We start from the raw sequence: 23,931 nt of genomic DNA, 5'->3' as shown, positions 1-23,931 counted from the left end.
TCTCTAATAGCCTGGGGCGGGGGGGCTACACCCCCATGGCCCACTGCAAGGCAGTGGATGCCTGGCCCACCACAGGCCTTTACTTGCTCTCCTCAACAAAGGTGAAAGGACAAACCATGCTAGGAGCAGGAGACAGGTGCCTTAGCCCTACCCACAGCAGACAGCTCCAGGCAATGGGCTGAGCTGTGTGACCCTGCAAAAAGCCTGGGGCCAGCTGCTAGGGGGAGGTATGCTGCCACTCTTGAGCCACTGCCCCATGGTACAGCGTTACCAACCAACTACCAAAGCCTCCCAGCACTCCCCGCCTAGCCACAGTTCAATAGCTACAGGGAGGTTTGTGTGGCCCCCTGGCAAGGAGGAGAGCCCTATGGCTGCAGGTGCAGGGCTGGACTGTGCTTGGCAGCCTGCACACAGCAGAGAGAAGCAAACCACTCCTGCTGCACCAGGCCTGTAAGGCTGGGGCCAGAAGGGGCAAATGGCAAGTATATCATGGCCATGCAGTGGTGCATGGGTGCCTTTAAACTGCTCGACCAGCCTGCTGCACAAGGCCCACCTAACCAGGTGTGACCCAGTGACGGGGGTGCTGGAGCAGCACCAGCATTTGCTAGATCAAGGAGGGTGGGGGGGGCTCCATAAGACTAGCCAAGGTAGCCTGGGACACTGACATGCTGGGTGAATCATCAAATGGCTGTCTGCATTGGCCAGTGGAAGGGTCTGGGGGGTGATGCCACCCAGTTCTGCACTGTGATCCAGCTCCTCAGGTGAGCGATAGAGCCAGTCTCACACTGCACCATGCACCTTGGCCTGCAGAGCTCTTCCTTTCAGGTCCTTGCCAGGGTGCTGGGCTATGAGAAAGACTGCCCAGCCTAGGCATGGAGCAGCTTCAGGCTCCCGTTTTTGGGGCAGCACGCATCAACCCAGAAGCTCTGTGGCCAAGGGAGCCCAAGTCAGGCATTGGGAGCTGGAGCGACAGAATGTTAAACAGGCTGAAGCCCCCCTCAGCCATGGGCTGCAGGACTCAAAGGATGCACAACTCTATCACATGAATACAATGATCAAAGAGGAGTGGCAGCTCCAGGAGCTACAGCAACTGCAACAAGGTGAGCAGCTGGTGGATGAGAACAAGATGGCTGTGCCACATGGGTGGGAGCAGTATAGGAGCAAACACACAGCTGAGGGTGGGGCACAGAGGTGAACAGGCCCATGTGGGCAAGGACAGCACTGCATGTGGAGATGACCCAAGGAAAGAGAAATGTAGAGTAAGTTTGCTAGCCAGCCCGACCAGCCCTCAGCACTGCCTGGGTAGCTGTGCTTGCTGAGGGGGGCTTCTGTGGGCCCCAGGCTCTCCTGTGCTGCTCCCCAGCCTTTGCCATGATTGGTGCTAGCCCCTGTCTTAAGCAGTTCCCAGAAGGCTCACACCCCTGTAGCAGGGTCTCTCCCCAGAGACTGATAAAAGGCCAGCTCTGCCCATACTTGCCTCCATGTCAGGGCACCGCCACAGCAACAGCCAAATGGAGCAACTGTGTAATTTCTGCAGCCTCACAACTTGGGTCACTCACCCTACACAAACCTCCATGACACCACAGCACCCTGCCAGGCAGGTGCAAGGCTGTACAGAGTGCTGTAGCCTTCTCCTACCGTGGGGGTGGGGTAAGGGGGGGGGCAACACTGGAGAAAGTTAGATGGTTACAAACATGCTGGCCCTCTCTGGCTGAAAAGCTCATCACAAGAGGTGTAACTTCCAAACTGGAGAAGCCTAGCCCCTGCCAAGTGTCTTGGCCTGAGGGAAGTTACCACCATAGCAGACCAGCTTCTTGTGGCACTTACTAACAATCCTGGTCAAAACCTACAGCTACAAGTTTGTGAACAACATCAAACTGGGGCCATTGTCCCTTTGGCACAAGAAGCATAACAGCACCATTTAATGATTTTTTTAAAGTAAGTTTCAGAAATTTTGAATTCTTAAAATTTAGTAAGTTTTGGATTTTTGAAATGTGATGTGCGTCATTTCCCGTCCCTACAGCGCATGTAGAAGTACTTTCCACACTGGAGGGACCCTCCAGGGCAGCCTTATCACCCTTGCAGCAGACACATGACCATGGTGTCCTGGCTGATACAAGGCAGCTGTCCTCATGCAGGCCTGGGCTGACCTCACCATGTACCCAGGCCAAAGCTGCAAGCTCCATCCCAGAGCTCAAACATTCTGTTGCTAGGTAGCTGAGCATCTCTGCCAAGCCAGCAAATCAGGAAGAAACCAACAGCCAAGGAGAACTGGATACCAAGTGGCGCATGGACCAGGCAAGGCCAGCCCTGCAAATGGCAGTGGTACTGTGCCCAAACCCACTAGCTGCAAAGAGAGAAGGAAGACTTCCCTGGACCAGGAGAAGCTGAGATCTGATACAGCTGCCTATGTCCGTGTCAGCAGCCACCTCTCACCCACACACAGTAGGCCTGTTTCTGGACTCGTACCCTGAAGTCAGGAAGGCCAAGTGTATGTGGCACAAGGGCATTCCAGCCACAGAGAAGGAATGCAGCCTGTGCAAAAATCTTTGGGCATGAGAACAACTTAAATCCCAACCTCCACAGAATGAAAGCAGTATAATCCTGAACGATGGGTCCTTCCCCAAGCGAAGCATGCGAGGGCCAGAGTCACAGACTAAGGGCACTAGGGCATCTACTCTGACCTGCTATAGGAGACAGACCAGGGACTTTCAGCCAGGTATGCCCCATAGCTTACACTTGAACTACTGCACAGCTTTTCAAAAGACACCTACTCCTGCTGGGAAAAGGTCAGCTGGGGAAGACTCCACCACAGGGCTGGAGAAGATGTTTTACCTGCACTGTAAGTTCACCTCCCTACCCCTTGGAGTTCTTCTAGCTTCAGCATCCAGCTCTTGACTCATTGTGCCTGTGTCAGCTGGACTGAAGAGCCTCTTCTCTCGGCAGTCACCTCCCCACAGAGGTACTGGCTATTTAACTGTCCTCTCTTCAATATGCTGAAGAGATGGAGTGGAGTTTGTCTCACTCAAAGGCAAAATTGTCCTAGCTTAAATTGGTCCTGGGGCTCTTCTGAGCCCTCTCCATGTCTCGGCAGCCTTGTAGACATGCAAGTCCCAGAAGGGACACCGTTCAGCAAGTCTCAGTGAGGCAAGCATACAGTGTGTGTGTGCTGCAACGCTGCAATGGCAAAACAGTTCAGACAGCTTGTCGATCTCGCTCCTCTGCCGAAGGGGAGCAGCTCCTCAATGTTTCCAAACATCCAAAACCACCAAGAGCATTCTCCAATGTCTGGGGCTCTGCAGATAGAGACATGCATCTCTTGCACTTGTTAGAGCCCCCACTATGTCCTAAGTCACATTCCATGTCCTCCTGGGTGCCGTGTGCCCTCAGGTGGGGCTGAGGTGCAGTCTCTCTGCAGGCTCAGGCAGCAGTTGGAAAGAGCCTGTAACTGTTTAAAAACCAAGACCAGCAGATTGCAGGCTTGTGGGAGACTGCAGACACCAACTTGGTGCCTGGATGCAAGATGCTACAGCCCCAACGTGAAAACATAACTGCTGGTTTGGTTACATAAAAAGTACTTTGTGCTTTAGGCAGAGCACAGTCATCTCTTTCCATCCAGTTTATCATACATTAAGTAATTGTGTGGATCCTGCTGGTGATCTCTAAAAGTTCCACAGGTCACAGACTCCAGTGTCCAGCATACAATGGCCACATGGCCCCTGCTGCTCACTGTAAGCCCTATAATGCACGTTGCTCTTTCAAGCAACAGTAGAACACATCTACAGGGCTACCATGCACGTGTCCGTGTAGATATGGACATCAGCTTCTGAAGAGCCTAACCTTAGCAGTCATACGCAGCTATCCAAGAAGTCTGGCAACTCAGATCACACCACCCTGGTAGAGCCTTCTGCTCAAGACCAGCCCTTCCACCTGTTGTGTCACTGAGCCCCCCCAGTCACGCTTTTCCTCGGTTCTTGGGTGACTGCAGTTTATTGTAAGGACCCTAACATACAGGAATGGCAGTCTGCTTTAGACAAGTTACTAAAAAGCATTAAGTGTGGAGAGAGCAGTCTTGTACTGACTGCAGGAGACTAATAATTATTCAGTCACTCTGGTAGCTCCACTTCTAGAAGAACATTCCTCCCAGCCTAAGAAAAGGAGCCTGAGCTACCAAAGCCATGTGAGCCTAAGGAGGCCTATACTGCAAATGCATAGTACCCAATGTCACTAGCACCAGAAAGATTTGCGCTTGGAAGCACTGTCTGAGTCTTATTTTTGGGTGTTCAAGGGAACATTCATTCTTGCTAGGACTTGCTTCTCCAGTTCCAACAGCTTTTGATAAAATATTTCAGCAGCTTCTTCATCCACATCCATCTGCAAGAAAAACAGGAGTAGAATTAGACTCAGGGGCTACAATGTGGACTGAACCTCTGGATTTTGCCAGGGACAGACAAAGACAAGGGCAGGTTTAGTCTCTGCCTGAAAGGTAACCACTCAGTCACTTATTCCCTGTGCCCAGGGAGTCCAAGATCAGGGCTGTGGCCCCAAATGACAGAGGTGGCATCTCACAAGGATGACAAAATAGAAAGAGAAAGCTGCTCCCCGATGGCCAGCACATGGAGTAGCAGCCTTTGGGGGCCAGGGAATAGCTCTGCAGCATTAGCACCAGCAGCCTAGGACACTGCTAACCACAGCCTCTGCAATGAGGGAACAGTAGCTTAAGCCAGGAAGAACTTGCCTGGTGTACGTTACTGCAGCCACCCTTGAGGTGCCTTCCCAAGACAGTCAGCACTAACCCCTGCTGAGGGAGCAGGAGGTGCCATCACGACCTCCTCACATCCTCTACTCCACATTCTGACTCTGGGGAGCGAGCTTCCCTGCTATATAGTGAAAATGGCTGGCTAGCTGGGGGTTCTGGTTCTGCTGCGACTGCAGCCCTTCAGCTGCCAGGCCCCAGCCATGCCTGTCCACTGCATTCCTTCCTCCCCAGCCCAGTCCTACCTGGTCCCCATCACCAACTGCCCTAAATAGAAAAAGTGTATGTTAAATTCCATTAGCTGGAAAAGAATGCAGGCTTACTGGGGGCCTCACCCTAAGCTCTCAGATGTTGTTTGAGTTCCTGTTAGCCTGTTAAGCCCATTAATCCATTGGGCTGCCATACTCCCTTTGTAGGCAGCTGTATCAAGCCCTGGGTTGGTGACTCTGCTCTGGATACAAAAGGGCTGGTGGTGGGGACACTGTCCTGTAAGGGCTAGTCAGGTGGCCACCTGCTTAGGCACACTGCTGCTAATCAAGAAGCAGTGCTTTCCTACAGCAAGATGCTGAGACCAGCAGGCTAGGGTTGGGCACTGCGCAGTCACGTATAAACATCAGCAGCATTGTTCAGGGCACCCTGAGGAGCCTGCAGAGAGGTAGATCACTGCGGCGATGTGAGGAAGGGTGTTCTGGAGACATGCTAGCCAGTGGCTCCTACCATGTGCTAATCTGCTAGTCCCAGCTGAACTGGGTGCGCAGGGGGATAGGACTTCTTCTCTTATCCCTACATGAGTAGCTGGAGCAAGGGCGAGGCCAGACCCACCCAAGCTGCAAGAAGCTCTGCACATGCCAACCCTCTCTGCTTCCTGCTCCCATTCCTCTTGACTATGGGGGCAGGCATCACTGCACAGGGAGTTGCTCCTGCCCTGCATTGGGGCCCAACCCCATACCAACAATGGCCTGCCAAGCCTCCCTTCTACATCCAGAACCCCTATCCAATCAAGCTTCCTTGTACACAGCCCCGCTACATACATACAGACTCCCACCCTTGTAATTAGACCCCCCCACTGAGCCTCCTACACTTGAAGCCCAATATGCCCCATCCCCACTGCCCTTTGACCACCCAATGACTTCACACGGCCCTAGATCCCTATCCCACTGTGCTCCAGGTAGCCGGAACCCCACCCAGCTCCATTCTTCTAGCACTGAGGTGCCCAAGCCCAGATGGCCTTTATTGGGCTCCATTCCCCTGCACAGAATGAGCCCCTGTGCATCCGGCTACCCTGCATGTGGGCCCGCTGCCTTCAGGGCTACCCCCGACCAGCCTGCATCACTCTGAACCCCTTCTCACCTCACACCTGGTTCTCCCCACCCCTCAGATTTGGCCAGAATGAGCCTAACTATTAGCCTGGAATAGAGGACAAGCCCAGGGTGTGTCATGCTGTGTCAGGGCCAGGTGCAGCCTCACCACCAAATCTGGATCCTAGTGAAGGGAAGGGAGGTTGCAGAATCTCCATCACGGGAGACATTTAAGAGCAGGGTAGACAGACATCTGTAAGGGACGGTCTAGAATGTGATTAGTCCTGACATGGGGGCAGTGGACGGGGCTTGATGACTTCTAAAGGTTCCTTCCATTTGTAGTGTTCTATAATTTTACAAAGCTGCAGGATCATCACCCATCTCTGTGCAACCAGGGGCCTGTACTTGCCCGTCATCATCGAGCCTCCACTTTTATTTACTGACAAATAACGTTTGTAAGATTTTACAACAGCGTGCACAGAATTTGTTTTCTTGGCACAGAACTCCTGCAAAAGCAAATTGGATTTTTAGAGTCATTGCTGAATTTACCTTTCTGGCCTCCACATAGTTCCCCCACCATGGTGAAGTACAGCTGTGATATTTCATTAGCGCATCCAGTGACTCTGGTTTTTGTCTGAAGAGCCATACCTTCAAAGACAACAATAGCAGAGTTGTATCAGCAGGCAGTCCAACTTGTTCTCACAACCTTGCATTTTAAAACAAAGCACCTTGGCAACATGCAGGGTTGTCCAGTGTCCTCAATGAGATACTCCAGTGGAGCAACAGAGAGACATCTGGCTGTCCTGCTCCCTGCAGTACTGGAAACAGCACAAGCCCCCCTCCTAGTAGCCACCAGTTACACTTATGCAGAGGTTGAAGGCAAGAAGCTTGTGGTTTCTGCTTGATGCAAGCATTACTGGGTTTAGTTCTATCACCTTCTGCTCTGCTAAGTTTCATCTGGCCTTACATCTATGGATACAGTTTCTGGCTAGGATAAGAGCAGAAGGGACCCTCACAGGTGAGATCTGAAAACCATAGGGTCTCTCTGCAAAAGATCTTTTAACAGGTGAGGAAGAAGGTGATAAAAAGTAATTTGCTCAAGGACACTCAGATACTAGCCATTTGTTAGCTTTTACTGCAGAAAGCCAGTCAGGATGTGCAGGGCAACAGTAACACACCGCTGTGTATGCATTCATCTAGCAAAAGAGGCATTCGCAGCCAGTACCAGACCCTAATAGGCTGTGAGGAGTAGTATGCTGCAGACAAGCAGCAATTTGATGTGCAAGCCTTGGTACGTACCTGAGCTTCTGCCCCGTTATATGGCATTAGCGTGTAAGTTTTGGTGAAAAAGCGTATCTGAAAGATAACAAGAAACAAGACACAAAGCTTACTAGCGCCTATGCCTTCGAGCAGGTAATCAAGACCGAGCTCCTGGTAGGTTATCAATAGCATTAAGATACCAGGCCACCTGCCTATGGCTAGAGGGACATCTTCCAACCCAAAGCCACCTGTCAATTCACTAGAACCACCCAGATGGACAACAAGCTAGTACCAGGTCTTTCCCTGCTGCTGGTCTTTCTTCTAGCTAGGTCCTTCCTGAGCTAGCATCCAAGCTGTGAGTGGAATACAATCTGGGACTCTGGAAAGTCAAGTGCATCTCAAGATCTAGCCTGCCTCTGAGGTCCTGCCCCTTTCCCATAGCCTTACCATGCTCACTCTATTCCCCTTCCCCACCCCATTAAGAACAGCATAACAGACATACTGGGTGAGACCAAAGGTCCATCTAGGTTAATACCAGGTGCCCCAGAGGGAGTGAACCAAACAATCTCTCTCCTGCCATCCACCTCCAGCTTCTGAAAAACAGAGGCTAGGGACCCCATTCCTCACCCATCCCAACTAATAGCCATTTATTATAACTCCTTTCTAGGCCCTGTTATAGTCCTAGCCTTCACAGCCTCCTCTGGCAAGGAGTTCCACATTTTCATTGTGTGTTGTGTGAAGAACTCTTTTGTTTTAAACCTGCTGCCCTTAATTTTGTTTGGTGTCCCCTAGTTTTTCCTTGTGATAAAGGTATATAACATTGAGTGGTGTGGAGAAAGTGCACATCCCCCCTTAGTCACCTCTTTTCTAAGCTGAAAAGTCCTAGCCTCTAATCTTTCTTCATAGGGGACCCATTTCAAACCCCTAATCATTTTAGTTACCCCTTTTTGAACCTTTTTAAATGCCAAAATATCTGAGATAAGGTGACCACATCTGTACACAGTATTCAAGATGTAGGCGTACCATGTTTTTATATAAGGCAATCAGATATTCTCCATCATATATGCTTTTTTTTTTTTAAAAATATGACTAACTTTTTTTTTGGACTGCCATTGAATACTGCATGGATGTTTTCCACGATGACTCCAAGATCTCTTTTCTTTCTGGTTAGCTGTAGCTAAATTAACCCAACTATACATGCAATATGATGGGGGAGGGGGCTATTCCTCCCCCCCCCCACCCGCATTATTTACATTTATCCACATTAAAATTTCATTTGCCATTTTGTTGCCCACTCACTCAGTTTTAAGACCCTTTCGAACTTCACTGTCTGCTTTGGTATTAATTATCTTGAGCAGTTTGGTATCATCTGCTAACTCTGCTCCCTCACAGTTTACCCCTTTCTCCAGATCATTTATGAAGCTGAATAGGATTGGTCCTAGGACTGTCCCTTGAGGAATGCCATTAACTACCTCCCCCGCCCATTTCTGAAAATGTACCATTTATTCATACCCTGTTTCCTATCTTTTAACTAGTTCTCAGTCCACAAAAAGATCTTCTCTCTTATTCCCATGACAACTTAATTTACACAAGAGCATTCGGCGAGGGACCTCAAAGGCTTTCTGGAAATCTAAGTCCACTATATCTACTGGATCCCTCTTGTCCACATGTTTGTTAACCCTAGTGCTTGCTCTTCCCCACCCTCACTTTTACTGGGCTGGAAGCAGGTGATCAAGTGATCCCTCCCTTGTCACCCAGAGGAGGAGGAGGAGGAGTCTGGGACACCATCCCTGCCCATCCTGGCTAATTGTCTGATGGATATATCCTCCATGATTTCATCTAGCTTTTTTTTTTTTTTTTTTTTTTTTTTTTTTTTTTTTTTTTTTAAAACCCTGTTACAGCCTTGGACTTCAACATACTCTGGCAAGGAGTTCCACAGGTTGACTGTGCCTTACATTAAGAAATACTTCCTTTTGTTTGTTTTAAACCTGCTACCCCTTCATTTCATTTGGTAGCCCTAGTTATGGCACACTGTGTCCAATTCTGTTCCTACTAGAGTGGGAAGTTTAATATATGCCAATGTTTCATGCTTTGAAAGTACCAGTCCAGTTTGTATTTCATATGTTCAAGAATGGTCTCATATTTGGAGGTCCCTCTGCTTTTGAAGTGTACTAAACTACACTTGGTTATGGGCATGTCAAGTGCTTGGCACATCTGGGAAATTAGCTAAATTAATGTGGCTGGGCACCAGAGATCAGAAGCCTGGGTTAAAATCTGCTTCCACATCTAGGGGCCCCCCCCATTAGTACTTCTCAGCAGCAATATCGATCCTGTGCCATAAAGAGCGATGGGCAGTAATATTCCCTTCCCAGCTCCAGACAACCTCACTCACTGCCAAGAGTCATCCCCTTACCATGCTTTGGGTTAATTACCCAAAAGAAATTCATGAAGGTCACAAATTCAGTTTAAACCTACTCCCAGCCTTGACTATTCTTAGGTTCTTTGCTCTACTAGCCTATGCCTGTCCCAGGTACTTGCTCTATACTCCCCAAAGGTCTAGCCTGTCCTGCCTGCTATCAAGGTGGAGAATAACTCATGAATTCAAAAGTCTGCTAACAGAGGGAAGCAGGAGAGTTGCCATCACGATGAAGTGGTCCTTTGGCATGCATGTTATACCAGGGTACAGCTTCTCTGATGGTTGCACAACGCATAGCAGTACAGGGGGTCCCCATTATAAGTCATTTCACATATAAGTCGTTAATTAAGTCAGGAAAACAGATTCATTATAAGCTGCACTGATCCACACTTAAGTCATTTTGGGGATCAGGGACCAAATGCCAGGAACATACAGCTTTGTGGTGGCCAGGGGGTGCTGTAGTGTGGGGGCCTAGGAAGTGAGCCCTGAAGTCCTGGGGGACTGGTGGGGAGCGTAGGGTACTGATGAGCAACTGGAGGGGAACTGGCTTATTATTTCTATTTTTTTTTTTTGTGGCTTATAGGCACATCATATGTATTACACCTGTGTGAACTGTATGTGCTGGGAATGTCTCTCAAGCTAATTACATTATTCCTTATGGATAGCAATTGCCCTTGAAGCAGTTTCACTATACAGTAAACCCTCAAGTTAATGGGCCCTGATATGACTGACTGCAGAAACAGACACTGTGTTAGGCTGCCCCTCAGCCTCCCTCCAAATAAGTTCTGAAGACTCACCATAGCTGTTGCAAGGGCTGGCGGAGCTGCTGGGGCTAGAGGGGCCATCACAGAGGCTGAGGCTACCAGGGCCAGTGGCAGGAAGGGGGGTGGGTGGCAGTGGGATGCAGGAGTTCTCCCCCAGCCCCATGTGCTGGAAGCATGTTGGCACCCAGCTGCCACTGCCAGCAATGGCACCAAATAGCACCCATAGCATCAGAGGCTGCTGCCCACTGGCAGGCTGGGGGCAGCCACGCTCTACCTTTGTGCAGGCAGCTTGGAGCTGGAGGAGCTGCAGCACAGAGTTGCAGGAGGTGGAAGGAACCAGGCCAGCATTCAGCTCCTCTCCTGATAACTGGGAGAGAGGGAGGTGAGTGGAAGAATGGGGCAGGTGGAAGGGAAGTGGGGGGGGTAAGAGGACAGGAGTGAGTGGTATGCTGGGAAGATCAGTGCATCATCACACAGTATAACCAGATATACCTGACTTTCAGCATTAATGGACACTGCTTCCCCCCTGCATCTGTTCATTAAAATCAAGGGTTTGCTGTAAGTTACGTTATTTAGATACATAACCTGGACTTATGGAGGACCCTCTGTACCCCATCATAAGGCACATAACTGTGAGGCAGTATCTAACAGAGGCTTCATACCCATTTACAAAACACAGGAACCAGGAACAAATGGTTGGCAGTTCACCAGTCCTCTAAGCCTCCACAGATAAGAGCCTCACACTAGCTAGGCACCTCCTTGCTGAAATCCCACCCCTAAGAACCAGATGGGTCAGTCACTTTTGGGGGGAGGGGAAGGGGGGCCACTTAACTCAATGCCTCTGTCTACACTTGCCCCCAATTTCAAAGGGGGCATGGTAAATCAGGGCCATAGGAGATTGCTAATGAAGTGTGTGGTGAATATGCAGCACTTCATTAGGCTAATTTTCCCCCACAGCAACTTCCAATGCCAGCATGTGCTTAGCCATGGGCACTTCGACGTAGCACACTCTGAAGTGCCTGCGTGTGTGTAGTTGTGGGCACTCTGAAGTCCTTTACTCAAAATTGAGGAGTAAATGGACTTCGAACTAGCACAGGCACTTGAGAGCCTGTGGCTACACACATACTGGCACTTGGAAGTCTGCTGCTTTGGAATTGCTGAGGGGGAAAATTAGCCTAATGAAGTGTTGCATATTCACTGCAGCACTTCATTAGTTATCTCCTGTGGCCCTGATTACCATGGCCCCTTCAAAGCTGGGGGCAAGTATAGACACAGCCAATGTGAAGCAATCTGCTACATTTCCCTTCAAAGTAGGAATGAAGGGCACTGTACAACTGCCTTGGTTGTAAGGCAGATGGGCATTTCACACCATCACACAGTGCCCTAAGTCCTTCCCAGCCCTTGTAAGGTTGGAAATAAACCCACAGTTTAAGGGATTACTCACGAGCCACATGATAGGCATAAGCAGCTTCCAAAAGAAATATGGAAGAATTCCATAAGTCAGGTTGGTCATCACAAGACCTGGACAAACTACACTGGAATACAGTCCCTGCAGAAGTGAGACGAGAGAAAGCCAACCAACAGTAAACAATGCATGTCTGCTCAGAAAGGGCACACATGAAAAACATTTACAAGGTGGCTTGCACCTTCCTAAGGCCTCATAATATAAAGCCATCAGTCACCCTTCACAGCAGCAAGCAAAGGTGTACAGAAATATTACACACTCCTTTTCTGTAACATATAGTTAAAACCCAATCCCACTAGACAGCAATTAAGTAGCAGTAAGGGATGGCAACTCTTTCAAGACAAAGAAAAGAAAGAAGAGTGGCCACCTATGGATGGGTACAGAACAAGGGAAAGCACCATTCGCTCTAGTCACAGGCCCATAACAGGGAGGCATTGCCTCTTGTCCAAGATTCTAGCGTTGGACAGTCACTAGCTCCCACATAAATACCTGTTGCCATGCCACAAATTACAAGCCCATCCTCAGTCACATCAGGTATATATTTTAGAAGGGCTATCAACGCCTCTCTACAAGGAAAGAAAAATGGATAGTAACAAGGCAAATGTTGTAACCTGCAGAGCATGTGCCATGTTTGTTTTCCTTGCAGAAGACAGAAGGTATTTTGTCTGTATCAAGTGCAAGCTGGTCACCATCTTGGAAGAAAGATTAGAAGACGTGAAGTCTTCACCTTCTCTGATAGATTGGAGGGTTGATATTGGACCTTAACAGGCAGCAGCATTTAGTCCTGCAGACACAGCAGGCTGAGCACTAGTGAGGACAGTACAAAATAAGGAAGAAAACTGGAAGTGTGTAACCTTCAGGAGAAGGTCAATTCAGGCATCTCCAACTCCAGTGGAGGTAAGCAACTGCTTTCAGGCTCTCTGCACATGTACCATAGTGGAGAATGCTGTGGCAGACACCTCTCAGGGAAGCAATAAGAAGACCCCACTGACTTAAGGGCCTGGGATGCACAGTCCTAGGGATGGGGGCTCTACAACCACCACCCCCAAGAGCAGAAGATGGGTAGCGATAGTTGGGGATTCCCTCTTAAGAGGGACAATCATGCCTCTGCCACCTAGACCTGGAATCTCAAGAAGTTTGGTGCTCAGCAGGAGCTAGAATCCAGGATGTAACTCTTCCCAAAAAAAAAAAAATTTTTTGCAGATTACCTACTTGTCCACGTAAGAGCCAATGACACAAAGAATGACCTTGAGCAGATTATGTAACTCTAGGAAGAAAGATCAAGGAATATGGAGCACAAGTGGTGTTCTTCTCTGTCCTCTGTGTTGAAAGACTGGGTCCTGGTAGGGATCATAGATTTGTGGAAATAAATGTGTGGTTGTGCAGGTGGTTTTGCAAAGAGGGATTAGGTTTCTTGGACCATGGGATTCTGTTTCAAGAACAAAGGTTACTAGGAAGAGATGTGAAGAAGTGAGTTAACTCACGAAAGCTCATGCTCTAAACTTTTCTGTTAGTCTATAAGGTGCCACAGGACCCTTCGATGCTGCTACAGATCCAGACTAACACGGCTACCCCTCTGATACTAGGAAGAGATGGGATCCATCTAATGGAGAGGAAAGAACATCTTTGTGGGCAGACTTGCAAAGCTAGTGAAGAGGCTTTTAAACTATGTTCATCAGGGAACAGTGACAAGCCCTGTGGGGCCATGCGGGGGAGGCAAGTTAATTTATGGCTGTCCCAAAAGTGTCTCTTGCATATTGCTTTAAAATGTTTTAGCCACCCATGAATACAGGTTGCTAGATTAGATAGACTCCTTCTTCCACATGAGAGCAGGCCAATTGTCATGCGATTGAATCCAAAGTGGAAGGTGTATTTAATATCAATAAGATACAGCCAGAGACCAACCATCCATCCTAAACGCAAAGTTATAGCTCCCAAGTGTTCTGAAGTTGAGCTCAATTATGTTTCAAACCTCAAAGCAACTTTTTCACCAAACAATCCCCATCAATTGTACCAACAATGAAAACAACTCGTCCTGTGGCACCTTATAAACTAACAGATATTTTGGAGCATAAGCTTTCATGGGCAAAGACCCGCTTCACCAGATGCATGAGTGTGAGGGTGGTTTCAGAGGGGTATTTAAAGAGTGGGGTCCCAGTAAAAGGGAGGGCCAGAGCTGACAAGATCTATTCTGTCAGGGTGGAAGAGGCTCATCAGTAGTACTTATGAAGAGAGGAAAAAAAACAGGTCAGCTAAGACGGGCTGGGGGGGCGGGAATATGGCCCAGTGTCAGTCTAATATGGAGATGTTAACACCTAGGGAAGAGAAACTCCTTTTGTAAGCTGCGAGCAACTCGCAGTCTGTTTAATCCTTGGTTAATGGAGTCAAATTTGCAAATAAATTGCAGCTCAGATTTCTCTCTGCATCTGATTTTTGAAGTTTTGTTTCAGGACTGCAACCCTTAAATCTGCTACTGAGTGTGCAGGCAGATTGAAATGCTCTCCCACAGGCTGCCGTACATTACTGTTCCTGATGTTTGATTTATGTCCATTTATTCTTTTACAGAGAGACTGTCCAAGCTGGCTAATGTAAATAGCAGTGGGGCATTGCTGGCACATGATGGCATATACTATATTAGTAGACATGCAGGTAAAGGAGCCCCTGATGGTATGGTTGATGCTAGGTCCTGTGATGATGCCACTGGTGTAGATATTTGAGCAGAGTTGGCAGTGAGGATTGTTGCAGGGGCTGGTTCCGGGCTTAGTTACTGTTTTGTGATCTATAGTGGCTGGTGAGGATTTGTTTAAGGTTGGCAGGCTGTCTGTAGGCGAGGACAGGCCTGCATCCCAAGGTCTGTGAGAGAGAAGGATCATTGTTCAGGAGGGGCTGCAGATTGCTGATGATGCGCTGGAGAGACCTTACGTGGGGGCTGTACATGATGGTCAGTGGTGTTCTCTTGTTTTCCTTGTGAGGCCTGTCTTGTGGCAGGTGGCTTCTGGGTTCCCATTTGGCTCTGTCAATCTGTTTCCTCACTTCCTTATGTGGGTATTGTAGTGTGAGGAAAGCTTGGTAAAGGTCGTGTAGATGTTTGTCTCTGTCTGATGGATCAGAGCAAATATGGTTGTACCTTAGTGCCTGGCTGTAAACAACGGATGGTGTAGTATGCCCTGGATGGAAGCTGGAGGTGTGTAGATAAGCATAGCAGTCCATGGGTTTTTGGTATAGGGCGGTATTTCTGTGACCATTGCTTATCTGCACAGTAGTGTCCAGGAAGTGAATCTCTTGTGTGGACTGGTCCAGGCTAAGGTTGATGGTGGGATGGAAACTGTTGAAACCACAGTGGAACTCTTCAAGAGCCACCTTCCCATGGGTCCAGATGATTAAGATGTCAATGTAGCGCAGGTACAGGAGGGGCACTAAGGATGAGAACTGAGAAAGCGTTGTTCCAGGTCAGCCATAAAACTGTTGGCATACTGAAGGGCCATGCAGGTGCCCATAGCAGTGCCACTGATCTGAAGGTATAATTTGTCCTCAAATCTGAAACAGTTGTGGGTGAGGACGAAGCCAAATCTCCACCAACATTTGTGCCTCGATCTCAGGGATGTTCCTGACAGCTTGGAGTCCATCTTCATATGGGATATTGGTGTAAAGGGCCTCTACATCCATGGTGACCAGGAAGGTGTTTTCAGGAAGGTCACCAATGGATTGTAGTTTCCTGAGGAAGTCTGTGGTATCTCAAAGAAAGCTGGGGGTACTACTAGCATAGGATCTAAGAGAGTCCACATATCCAGACAATCCTGTGGTGAGGGTGCCAATGCCCGAGATGGTGTGTCCAGGATTCCCAGGTTTATGGCTCGTGGGTAGCAGGTAGAATATACCTGGTTTGGGTTCAAGGTGTGTGTTCCTGTGTTTATAGGGAGGGTCTTGAGCAGATGCTATAGTTTGTGTATTCCTCAGTGGGGATCCTCAGACAGAGGCCTGTAGAATGTGGTATTGCAGAGTTGCCTGCCAGCTTCCTTTTGGTAGTTTGTCCTATTCATAACAGCCCCTCCCTTGTCACCCTCTTGGATGACAATGTCGAGTTGTTTGAGGCGGTTAATGGCATTGCGTTCTGCATGGCTGAGGTTATGAAATTCACCCTAGCTTAGCGCTTTCACATTCATGAAGCAACCTCATAAGCAACTGAACCCTTTTAAGTGGTACATAATCACGTATCAACATACTATTGCAACTGAAAAGCATGCCACCTTATCTGAGGCCCATGTGCTCAAGTGTGACAGCTTCTGGATCATACCATAGAGTAGACACCTCACCTGCTTGTTAAAGTGGTTGTTCAGAGCTACACTAGCAAGGTCAGTACCATATTTGGAGGAACTGTATGACTCTTTGCCTCTGCTGTGCTGGTAGTCAGTGAGACTGAAAGCAGACTTCCTGGCATTGGCAGAAGATGTCCAGATGATGTGGGAGGGCTTATCAAGACAACATAGCAGAGGCTCAAGCTGCCGAACCTGAGGAGATAAAAGTCCTTATCCATTTCAGGAGTATCCCAAGGACAGTTTAAAATAGTTCTCCATTCTTAATTACACTAGTCTGAAGGGTAGGGGTTTGGGTTAACTGATGGCACGAGCAACAAGCAGAGAATCATGTCACTGGTGCCACAGGCACACTGATGCCAGCCAGGAGGAGACAACCTCTGGATGCAGCAGACCCAAGTTGGTTGTATTTTAGAGCCCATTTACACTCACTTTGCACAGCACTATCTTGCTACACAGGCTGCAAAGCAGTGAGAAACAGGCCTTTGTTCTTAGGAGCCAACATGTCTGCAGGCTACGCTGAGCACTCGGTATGAAGGCAACACTGATTAACAGCCATGTCTGGCAGTCCCCCAAACACTAAGGCTATCTCTACACTTGCCACCTTCTTTGAAGGAGGCACAGTAATCAGCCTGATTGGAGAATACTAATTAAGTGCTGCGATGAACATGCAACACTTCATTAGGCTAATTCTTCCCACAGCAACTTTGAAGTGCTGGCATGCTGTGTAGTGATGGGCATGTCGAAGTGCCCACACTACTGTGAAGTGCCTTTACTCACCAAAAGTTGGAAGCTATATAGGAAAGCATATTTGAAGGCTGTATGGTGATCCACAAAATTTTGGGGAAGTAAAGGCACTGTGAAGCAGCAGGCATTCTGGCACTTCAAGGTTGTGACATGGAGAATTAGCCTAATGAAGTGCTGCACATTCATTGCAGCACTTCGTTAGCATTCTGCAATCATGCTGCTTACCATGCCCCCTTTGAAGAAGGGGGCAAGCACAGACATAACCCAAGACAGCTGGCCAGACCAGGATACATACAGGGTATGATCTGACCTCCAGTCTTATGCCTGGGCCACTACACATTGTGACCTGGTCTGGAGGGTAGCTAAGCAGTGTACAGGAATACTGCAATCAGAGGTGAAACGGACTCACTTAATTCCCACTTTACCCAAAACTACCCACTGATCCAGAATAAGGCCCAACTGTCAAACAGATTTACCAGTATAAAATGCCCAAAGAGGTTGGTTTCAAACACCTCCTGCAGGCCATCTGCAGTGACACTATCTTCTTGGGTTATCAGCCCCTCCGCTGTACTCAGCATGTGGATTGCTTTCCTAGAATACAAAGAGGATAACAGCAGAGATTTCAGACAGAGCTACTGCTTGTTTAGCCAAATATTTATTAAACAATTTTTAATCATTCCCACTTACCATTTTCAGTATTTTGAGCAGTTCTACAATAAACTGTAAACCTCTGCAGAGCCTAATTTGGAAACAACTTTCATTTTGAAAGTTCAAAATAGTAACTTTGGATTTTGAAAAAGAAGAACTGAGATAATCTTTTACATATTTAAGGCCATAAATTTTGCAAAAGAATAACAGTGTCAGGAAGTTTTAGTTTTCTTTGTATTTAAAAAAAGTTTAAAATCCATTCAACTAAATTTTGAAAGATTGAAATTGCCAGCTGCAATTTAGTGAGATTTGATTTTAGAGATTCATTACTACAACAAAACAGTTTAAAAATGATTCCCAATTTGCTGCTCACACACTAAATGGGAGCCTGTAACCTGAGCTGTAATTCAGAGAAAAAAATAGTCCCAGGGTTAATAATAAATACAGTCACCCATTCTGGTTCTGTCAGCCACTGAATTTGCACTTAACTTCCATGATTCAGTTTCCCTGTGTGTAGCAGGGAAGATGGCTTATTTCCCTATTTCAGAGGGATAGAAATAAATCTGGATTTGTTGTGTTGAGGAAGTACTTGATGCCTTGCTATGCTATGGTTGGTCTCCTGCTCTCTCCCAACCTCCTATGCACCCCTGCATGCTGACACTAAAGACTCAGTGAAGGCTGTTTGGTGATCCATTTTTTTCCTATTAATGTTTTTTGCCTCTCTAACCACAACCCCCATCTCGCACAGGTTAGGCCATTAACACTTCTGACTTATTTGGGATAATTCATTCCTCCTTCCTAATACCAAATCCAGAGTCCCCATCTACAGCATTACATTTTGCCTCCACACTTATGCTGGTACAAGAGGTGTGCATAGACCAGCCTGAGTTAAAAGGTATGACTTTTTTTTTTTTTTTTTTTTTTTTTTTTTACTGAGATGGTTACACTGGTATAAAAATTCCTTGTGCCATTACATAATCTGTACCAGAACAAGCACCTGCTTACTTAGTGCTTTCTGAAATAACTGAGCTCCTCACACTCATTTTTGAGATCCCTCACAACTTACTCCACATTCCTGTATAGTTTCAAATCTTTGGTCACCCCTTCTTTTTCTGCCACATTGCTCAACCCACAGCCCTAACAATATTTCTCCAACATTTCCCTTTGGTGCTTTCTTCCACAGAGTCCTCAAACACCAGTTTCAAACTACTTTGTGGTAATAGCACCCCATGGACATCCAGTGAACATCAACTTCAGGGAGGCTAGCTCTAAGGTACCACATAGTCAGAGCTCTGAGCAGACACACTCCACAGCCAGAGAAGACACTGGCCAACGGAACCCCAAGTCATTTCCCCTCATTTGCCAGCCTAGATGAGCCATGCTTTTCCTGACCTACTATACCCACCACCTATGCATCTCCTTCTCCAAAAGGAAGTGCCCGTTTCCTTAGTTTTACTGATCCTCAATAGCCTTTCTAAAATTTTTGTATTTGTGACCACTTCCACATAGTAAGCCGCTGAATGCAATCCCCTCCACCTTTAGACTAAAAGCCACTTCTGATATGTATAAACACTATTACAAGTGCTAGAAGCAAAGTAGGGTTTGGGCTAAAGGTTGACAACTCAAACCCCCACGTGCAGATTCATAATGCCCAGTTTGAGAACGCTATTATGATTAACGCTACCGTTTAGTCAGAGATAGCTGAAGTTACAAAATCCATGACTTTCAGCAATTTCTGTGACTTCAGCCTGCTTTTGGTTGGAGCTACAAGGTCCCATGAGCTACCCGGGGTACTGTTGAAGTGGTACCCTACAGGTCCTGGCCACGAAGGAGGGGGTGGGGTGGAGCTCTAACACCCAACGCACATTGGGTTCCCCCCCAGAGCTTCCAGCTACCCCACAGCTGACCTGCTGTAAGCAGTGTGGGGACCCACAGATCCCCATTATTTTACAGATCATATCTTCTGTGATTTATTTCTTATTTGCCCAGGACTTTTACTAAAGAGACCCCCGATAAAAATCTCAGTCTTATTTATAATCCATTGATTCCAGTTTGGCAAGCCTTCTCATTTTACCTGAATGGTGAGCTCTTCTGCACAGAACGCCTTTGTACACCATCATGTACATTTATGACTAAGTAATGACAAAACCAGAAAGACAGACAATCTGTTCACCTCTTAGATAACCACCCATTAAAGAATGGTCATTAACCACCTCTCACATTCTTAGCCACACAGGAATTTCAGTGAATTATTGGAATATTTGTTTATGCCATCATCCGTTTCTTCTCTCTCCACGTTCCCCTTCTCTCCCCACTCACACAAGGACAAAGCCAGGAAGAGAAGAGTATCTGACTGTCACTTAAAGGTCATATCTTATACCCAGAGAAGAGACCAGAGACAAGTGCTTTGAAGTTAACACGGGTATTCGGCATGATCCCAGCATTCAGGAAGAGATAATCCAAGCGTTGAAACCTACACAAAGGAAACAAAAATGTTATGGCTGATTATGGCTATTACTTAAAGCATATCTTTTAAAAAGCAGCCAGTACTAGCCCACAACAGAGATAGTGCCTCAGAGACAAGCCATGTCTGTGTTTTGACATTCAAAAAAGTATTAAACCAATAAGAATGAGGCCACATTGCAAAATAAAACTAGATGTGATCCAGATGACAAGCCTTCCCATAGTCAGAGTACGAGGATTCAGGGTTCTTAATTAATCTCCCTATAGGAGCCGAACCTTAAAATTCACTCTCACCATGAAATCCCACAAAATCTGGAGTGTAGCAAGTTAAAATCCAGGGTTCTTAAAATATAACTGATGATGACAGGTAATCCATTTTCCAAACATTATGTTGCAAATCCCAATTAGCTACACAGGATTTTATGAGAAAATAAAAGGAGATTGATTCAATGGGATTTAAGCACCTAACTTCCATAGGTTAATATAACAATCCCAGTTCCAACAGATAACACTGATATCACCACAGTAACTCTGCAGTCAAAGCTTTGTTTAGCTACTGCTTTGAGATCAGTACTGTCATTGGGAAGCAGTACCACCTCAGATACAGCCAACTAGGGAATTAAGGAACTCAAAAGTACCCTGACCTGCACTAGGAAAAAAAAAGAAAAAAGAATTCCTATTGTTGCTACCACCTGTTCATGCTAATTTGGTGAGTTGGGAAGGAATACTGGGAGCCTTAGCACATAAGGTTCCTGAGGCACATGCATTTTTGCTGACAAAAGCTAGATAACGGTACTCAGCAAGCATGTGGTTCACTGAAGCCTTACTACACCAAGGCTCCCATTGCTTCAGAACTAATGGAAGGTACAGCAGGAAGTATTTGATTAAAAAGCCCAGGGCAGCCAGAGATTTTAGGGAAATTCTTGGAAAGCCAATCCACTTGCTCAAGATGACACATAATGGCTACCACCACAGAAGCAAGAAGATCTCCTTATCTGGAGCTCCGGGAAAAGCTTTTGCAGGTCAGGCTCAGTGGTGTACTCTCAGACTGTGACAGGTGCAAGTGCCCCCTGCAGGAGCAGGAGAGATAAAAGACTGGTGGCAGTGAGGCTTACAGCATTCCTCTGCTGGGGACACAGCGAATTTCTCCCTGCCATGAAACTTGGTGCTCAGGCCCCAGGCTGCACAAGGGCCTTGCAGACCCTGACAGGACTGCCTCCCGAAGCACAGGCGAGCCTGGCGTGGCACTGGGACAGGGCTTTAAGCAACACCGGCTGCACTGGAGAGGACCCATCTCAGCCCTTTCCTCCTCTGCCACATGAGCACATTGACTGTGCCTGGGCCCATCGCTGGCCTCCCGCCGGCCCGGACACCGCAAGGCCGCCTCTGACTGCGGCAGACTGGCCAGGCGGCCCCCGCGGCTCGGTCACCCCCAGGGGCCCCACGCACCGGCGCTGGACCTCGCCGGCTGCCTGCAGGACGGACTCCAGGCTGCTGACATCCAGGCGCACGAGGCTGACGTGGGCAGCCGGGTGGGCGGCCAGCAGCAAGGCCTTGGTGGCGGCGGCTTTCTGCATGCTCCGGCAGGCCAAGCACAGCCGGACCGCGGCGTCCTCCTGCAGCAGCCGCTGGCACAGAGCGGCTCCGATGCCACTGCAGCGCCCGGGGAGAGAAGAGCCCAGTCAGCTCAGGCCGCCCCCAGCGCGCGCGCCCGCCCGCCCGGGAAGCGAACCCCCGCCGCACCTGCTAGCGCCGGTGACCAGCACTACGGCCCCCATCCCCCCGCCGCCGCGCTCCAGGTGACGGCCGCCTTGTCCTGCCGCACGCGGTTATAAAGCGCTCGGCCGCGCCACGCGCCGAGCCACGCCCCCCCGGCGGGCCGCCCCGCCCCCCGAGGCCCCGCCCCGCACTGCCGCCGTCCAATCAGCGAGCTCGCGGGGGCCCGGACGGTGGCGCGAGGATGAGCTGACAGGAGTCCCCGCCCGCCCCCTGGCCCGGCCTGCGGTTGCCATGGTGCCGGCGCCCTGAAGCTGAGCTGCCTGTACCCTGCCCAGCCGCGCCTCAGCTCTGACGCAGCCTGCCTGGGCCTGAGCGCCCTCCGTTCGCACCGCTGCGCCGCCCCCTTCCTTCCCCTCGGCTCCGAGAGCAAGGCCCGGGCAACGGGAGGCGCCGCCGCAGGTCCGCTTGCTCCGCCCGTTCGCGTGGAGCTCCGCTCCGCGTCGCACGCCGCTCCGCCTCGGCTCAGTGCGTCTCGTCGCTGCCCCCTCGCCAGCTGGGGAACTCCGCGCAGCAGCTGCGCGTGGAGTTTACTGTGAGAAACTAGCCGTCCTGCAGCACCGCCAGGACTGGCACATTGCGTCCGCAGGGAATGAGCTCGTGGGTCAGACGCACTTCTTCAGAGTGGAGGAGTGTAAGGGAAACGTGCTGTTTTCGAGGTGACAGCGCCCATCGGTTCGCCAGGGACAAGGACGCACTGATCCCAGCCCAGCCTTAAAAGGGCCAACACCTGTGTGAGTGGTCATGCCTCAGTAGCAGGGAGAGGTACAAGAAATGTGCATTTCATCCCCGAGGCTGTTGGAGTGTGACGTCTGCAGGAGGCTGCATTTTGCCTGGGCCTCCACCGTAAGCCACAAAGAGGAGACAGAGGAATTGTAGCTACACCAGGGATTCTCAACCTATACGTCACAATTAGATTTGTTAAGGGTCACCAGCAGCTCAGAGCTGCATGTGGCTCTTAAAAGAGCCATTTGCAGCTCCTTAACACTGCCGCATCCAGCAGTTATTTCTAACCATAGAGAAGCAATTAGGTATTACAGAGACAGCTTCTCCACCTTTGATATTTGTAGCCAACCCAAGCAAGCCACTCAATACTCTTGCAGTAACTAATTTTCACCCACCCTCTTCTCTTCCCTCCTTTTGCCCTGCTTCCTGTTCTATGTAGCTGATTTGTCAGTTTTAGTTTTTTTGTTTATATGTCCCCCAGCCTCTGAGTGTGATTCCCCACACAGCCCCTCCAGCCTCTGAGTGTAGGGGGAGCAATTTAGGGATGAAGGTATTTCCCCCACCACAACCCAGATCAACTGTGATTATAAAATAATTGACTATAATAAACAGTTATTTTATTATTATTAATGTAGTTCCCCTTTTTCTATGAAATAACTACTATGAATATGTAAACATAAGGGGGCACCATTTTATATTCTTGCCTCAAGTGCAAAATTAGCTAATTATGGCACTAATCTTACCACCCCCCATTTTTGAATTGCCTTACGTCACCACGTCTTCCAGAATTGTCAAAATGGATCTCTGTCTGGAAAAGGTTGGGAACTGCTAAGCTACACTATGCAGCTTTTTAGCGATAGGGCTGTGTTGACACAAGCCTGTCATTAAAGCATTGTAGCCACTAAAATATTTTTATCCACTACAAACAGCATTATCAGCAAGAAAGTACTCCTGCCAACAAAGCACTATTCACACCAGCACTTTTTGTGAGAGAACTTGTCTTTCAGGAGGTTAGGGAGGGGTTAGCACCGCTAAATGCCATAACAGATATAGCCAAAGACAGTGGCTTTTGCTTTACTTCTACTTCCATCTATCTGCTCATGACATTGACTTCATGAAGGACAGTGAATTAAGGAGGAAGGATCCTCTGACAAGCCATTAGCTCTTGCTGTGATGAACAGGCCATTGTCCGAGACAGGATGCTGTGCCAAATGGACCATGGTCTGACCCAGTGTGGCAACTCTCATAATGAAGCAGGTCTTTGTCCACAAAAGCTTATGCTTCAAAATATCTGTTATA

At 48.4% G+C, this 23,931-nt stretch overlaps 2 protein-coding genes across 4 annotated transcripts; one reads left to right on the top strand and one right to left on the bottom strand.

Annotated features, from left to right (window-relative positions):
* The first annotated feature begins 684 nt into the window (after positions 1-684).
* Positions 685-2,602, top strand: CCDC190 (coiled-coil domain containing 190). Its single transcript, XM_075003327.1, is given in 7 exon segments — positions 685-761; positions 907-1,100; positions 1,444-1,524; positions 2,024-2,278; positions 2,281-2,452; positions 2,454-2,538; positions 2,540-2,602. Coding segments are annotated over 7 exon segments (927 nt in total).
* A 760-nt stretch (positions 2,603-3,362) lies between these two features.
* Positions 3,363-21,970, bottom strand: HSD17B7 (hydroxysteroid 17-beta dehydrogenase 7). 3 transcript variants are annotated; one of them, XM_075003075.1, is made up of 9 exons: positions 21,874-21,970; positions 21,580-21,783; positions 20,048-20,140; positions 17,496-17,610; positions 16,273-16,467; positions 11,939-12,043; positions 7,354-7,410; positions 6,604-6,702; positions 3,370-4,374 (listed from the first exon to the last, which is right to left on the bottom strand). In XM_075003075.1, exons 1-9 carry the CDS (start codon positions 21,906-21,908, stop codon positions 4,270-4,272), a joined length of 1,008 nt encoding a protein of 335 aa, XP_074859176.1. In that variant the 5' UTR covers positions 21,909-21,970; the 3' UTR covers positions 3,370-4,269. The 3 variants fall into 3 exon arrangements, with proteins under 3 accessions (XP_074859177.1, XP_074859176.1, XP_074859178.1); XM_075003076.1 differs by lacking the exon at positions 16,273-16,467 and having other exon boundaries at positions 3,363-4,374; XM_075003077.1 differs by lacking the exons at positions 3,370-4,374; positions 6,604-6,702; positions 7,354-7,410; positions 11,939-12,043; positions 16,273-16,467 and having other exon boundaries at positions 17,499-17,610; positions 19,987-20,140.
* Positions 21,971-23,931: the final 1,961 nt, after the last annotated feature.

This window comes from Carettochelys insculpta, chromosome 9, assembly GCF_033958435.1.
Source record: "Carettochelys insculpta isolate YL-2023 chromosome 9, ASM3395843v1, whole genome shotgun sequence".
In the NCBI taxonomy this organism is placed as follows: Eukaryota; Metazoa; Chordata; order Testudines; family Carettochelyidae; genus Carettochelys; species Carettochelys insculpta.
Note: the sequence above shows the minus strand (reverse complement) of the source record. Positions and strands in the feature narration are given on the sequence as shown.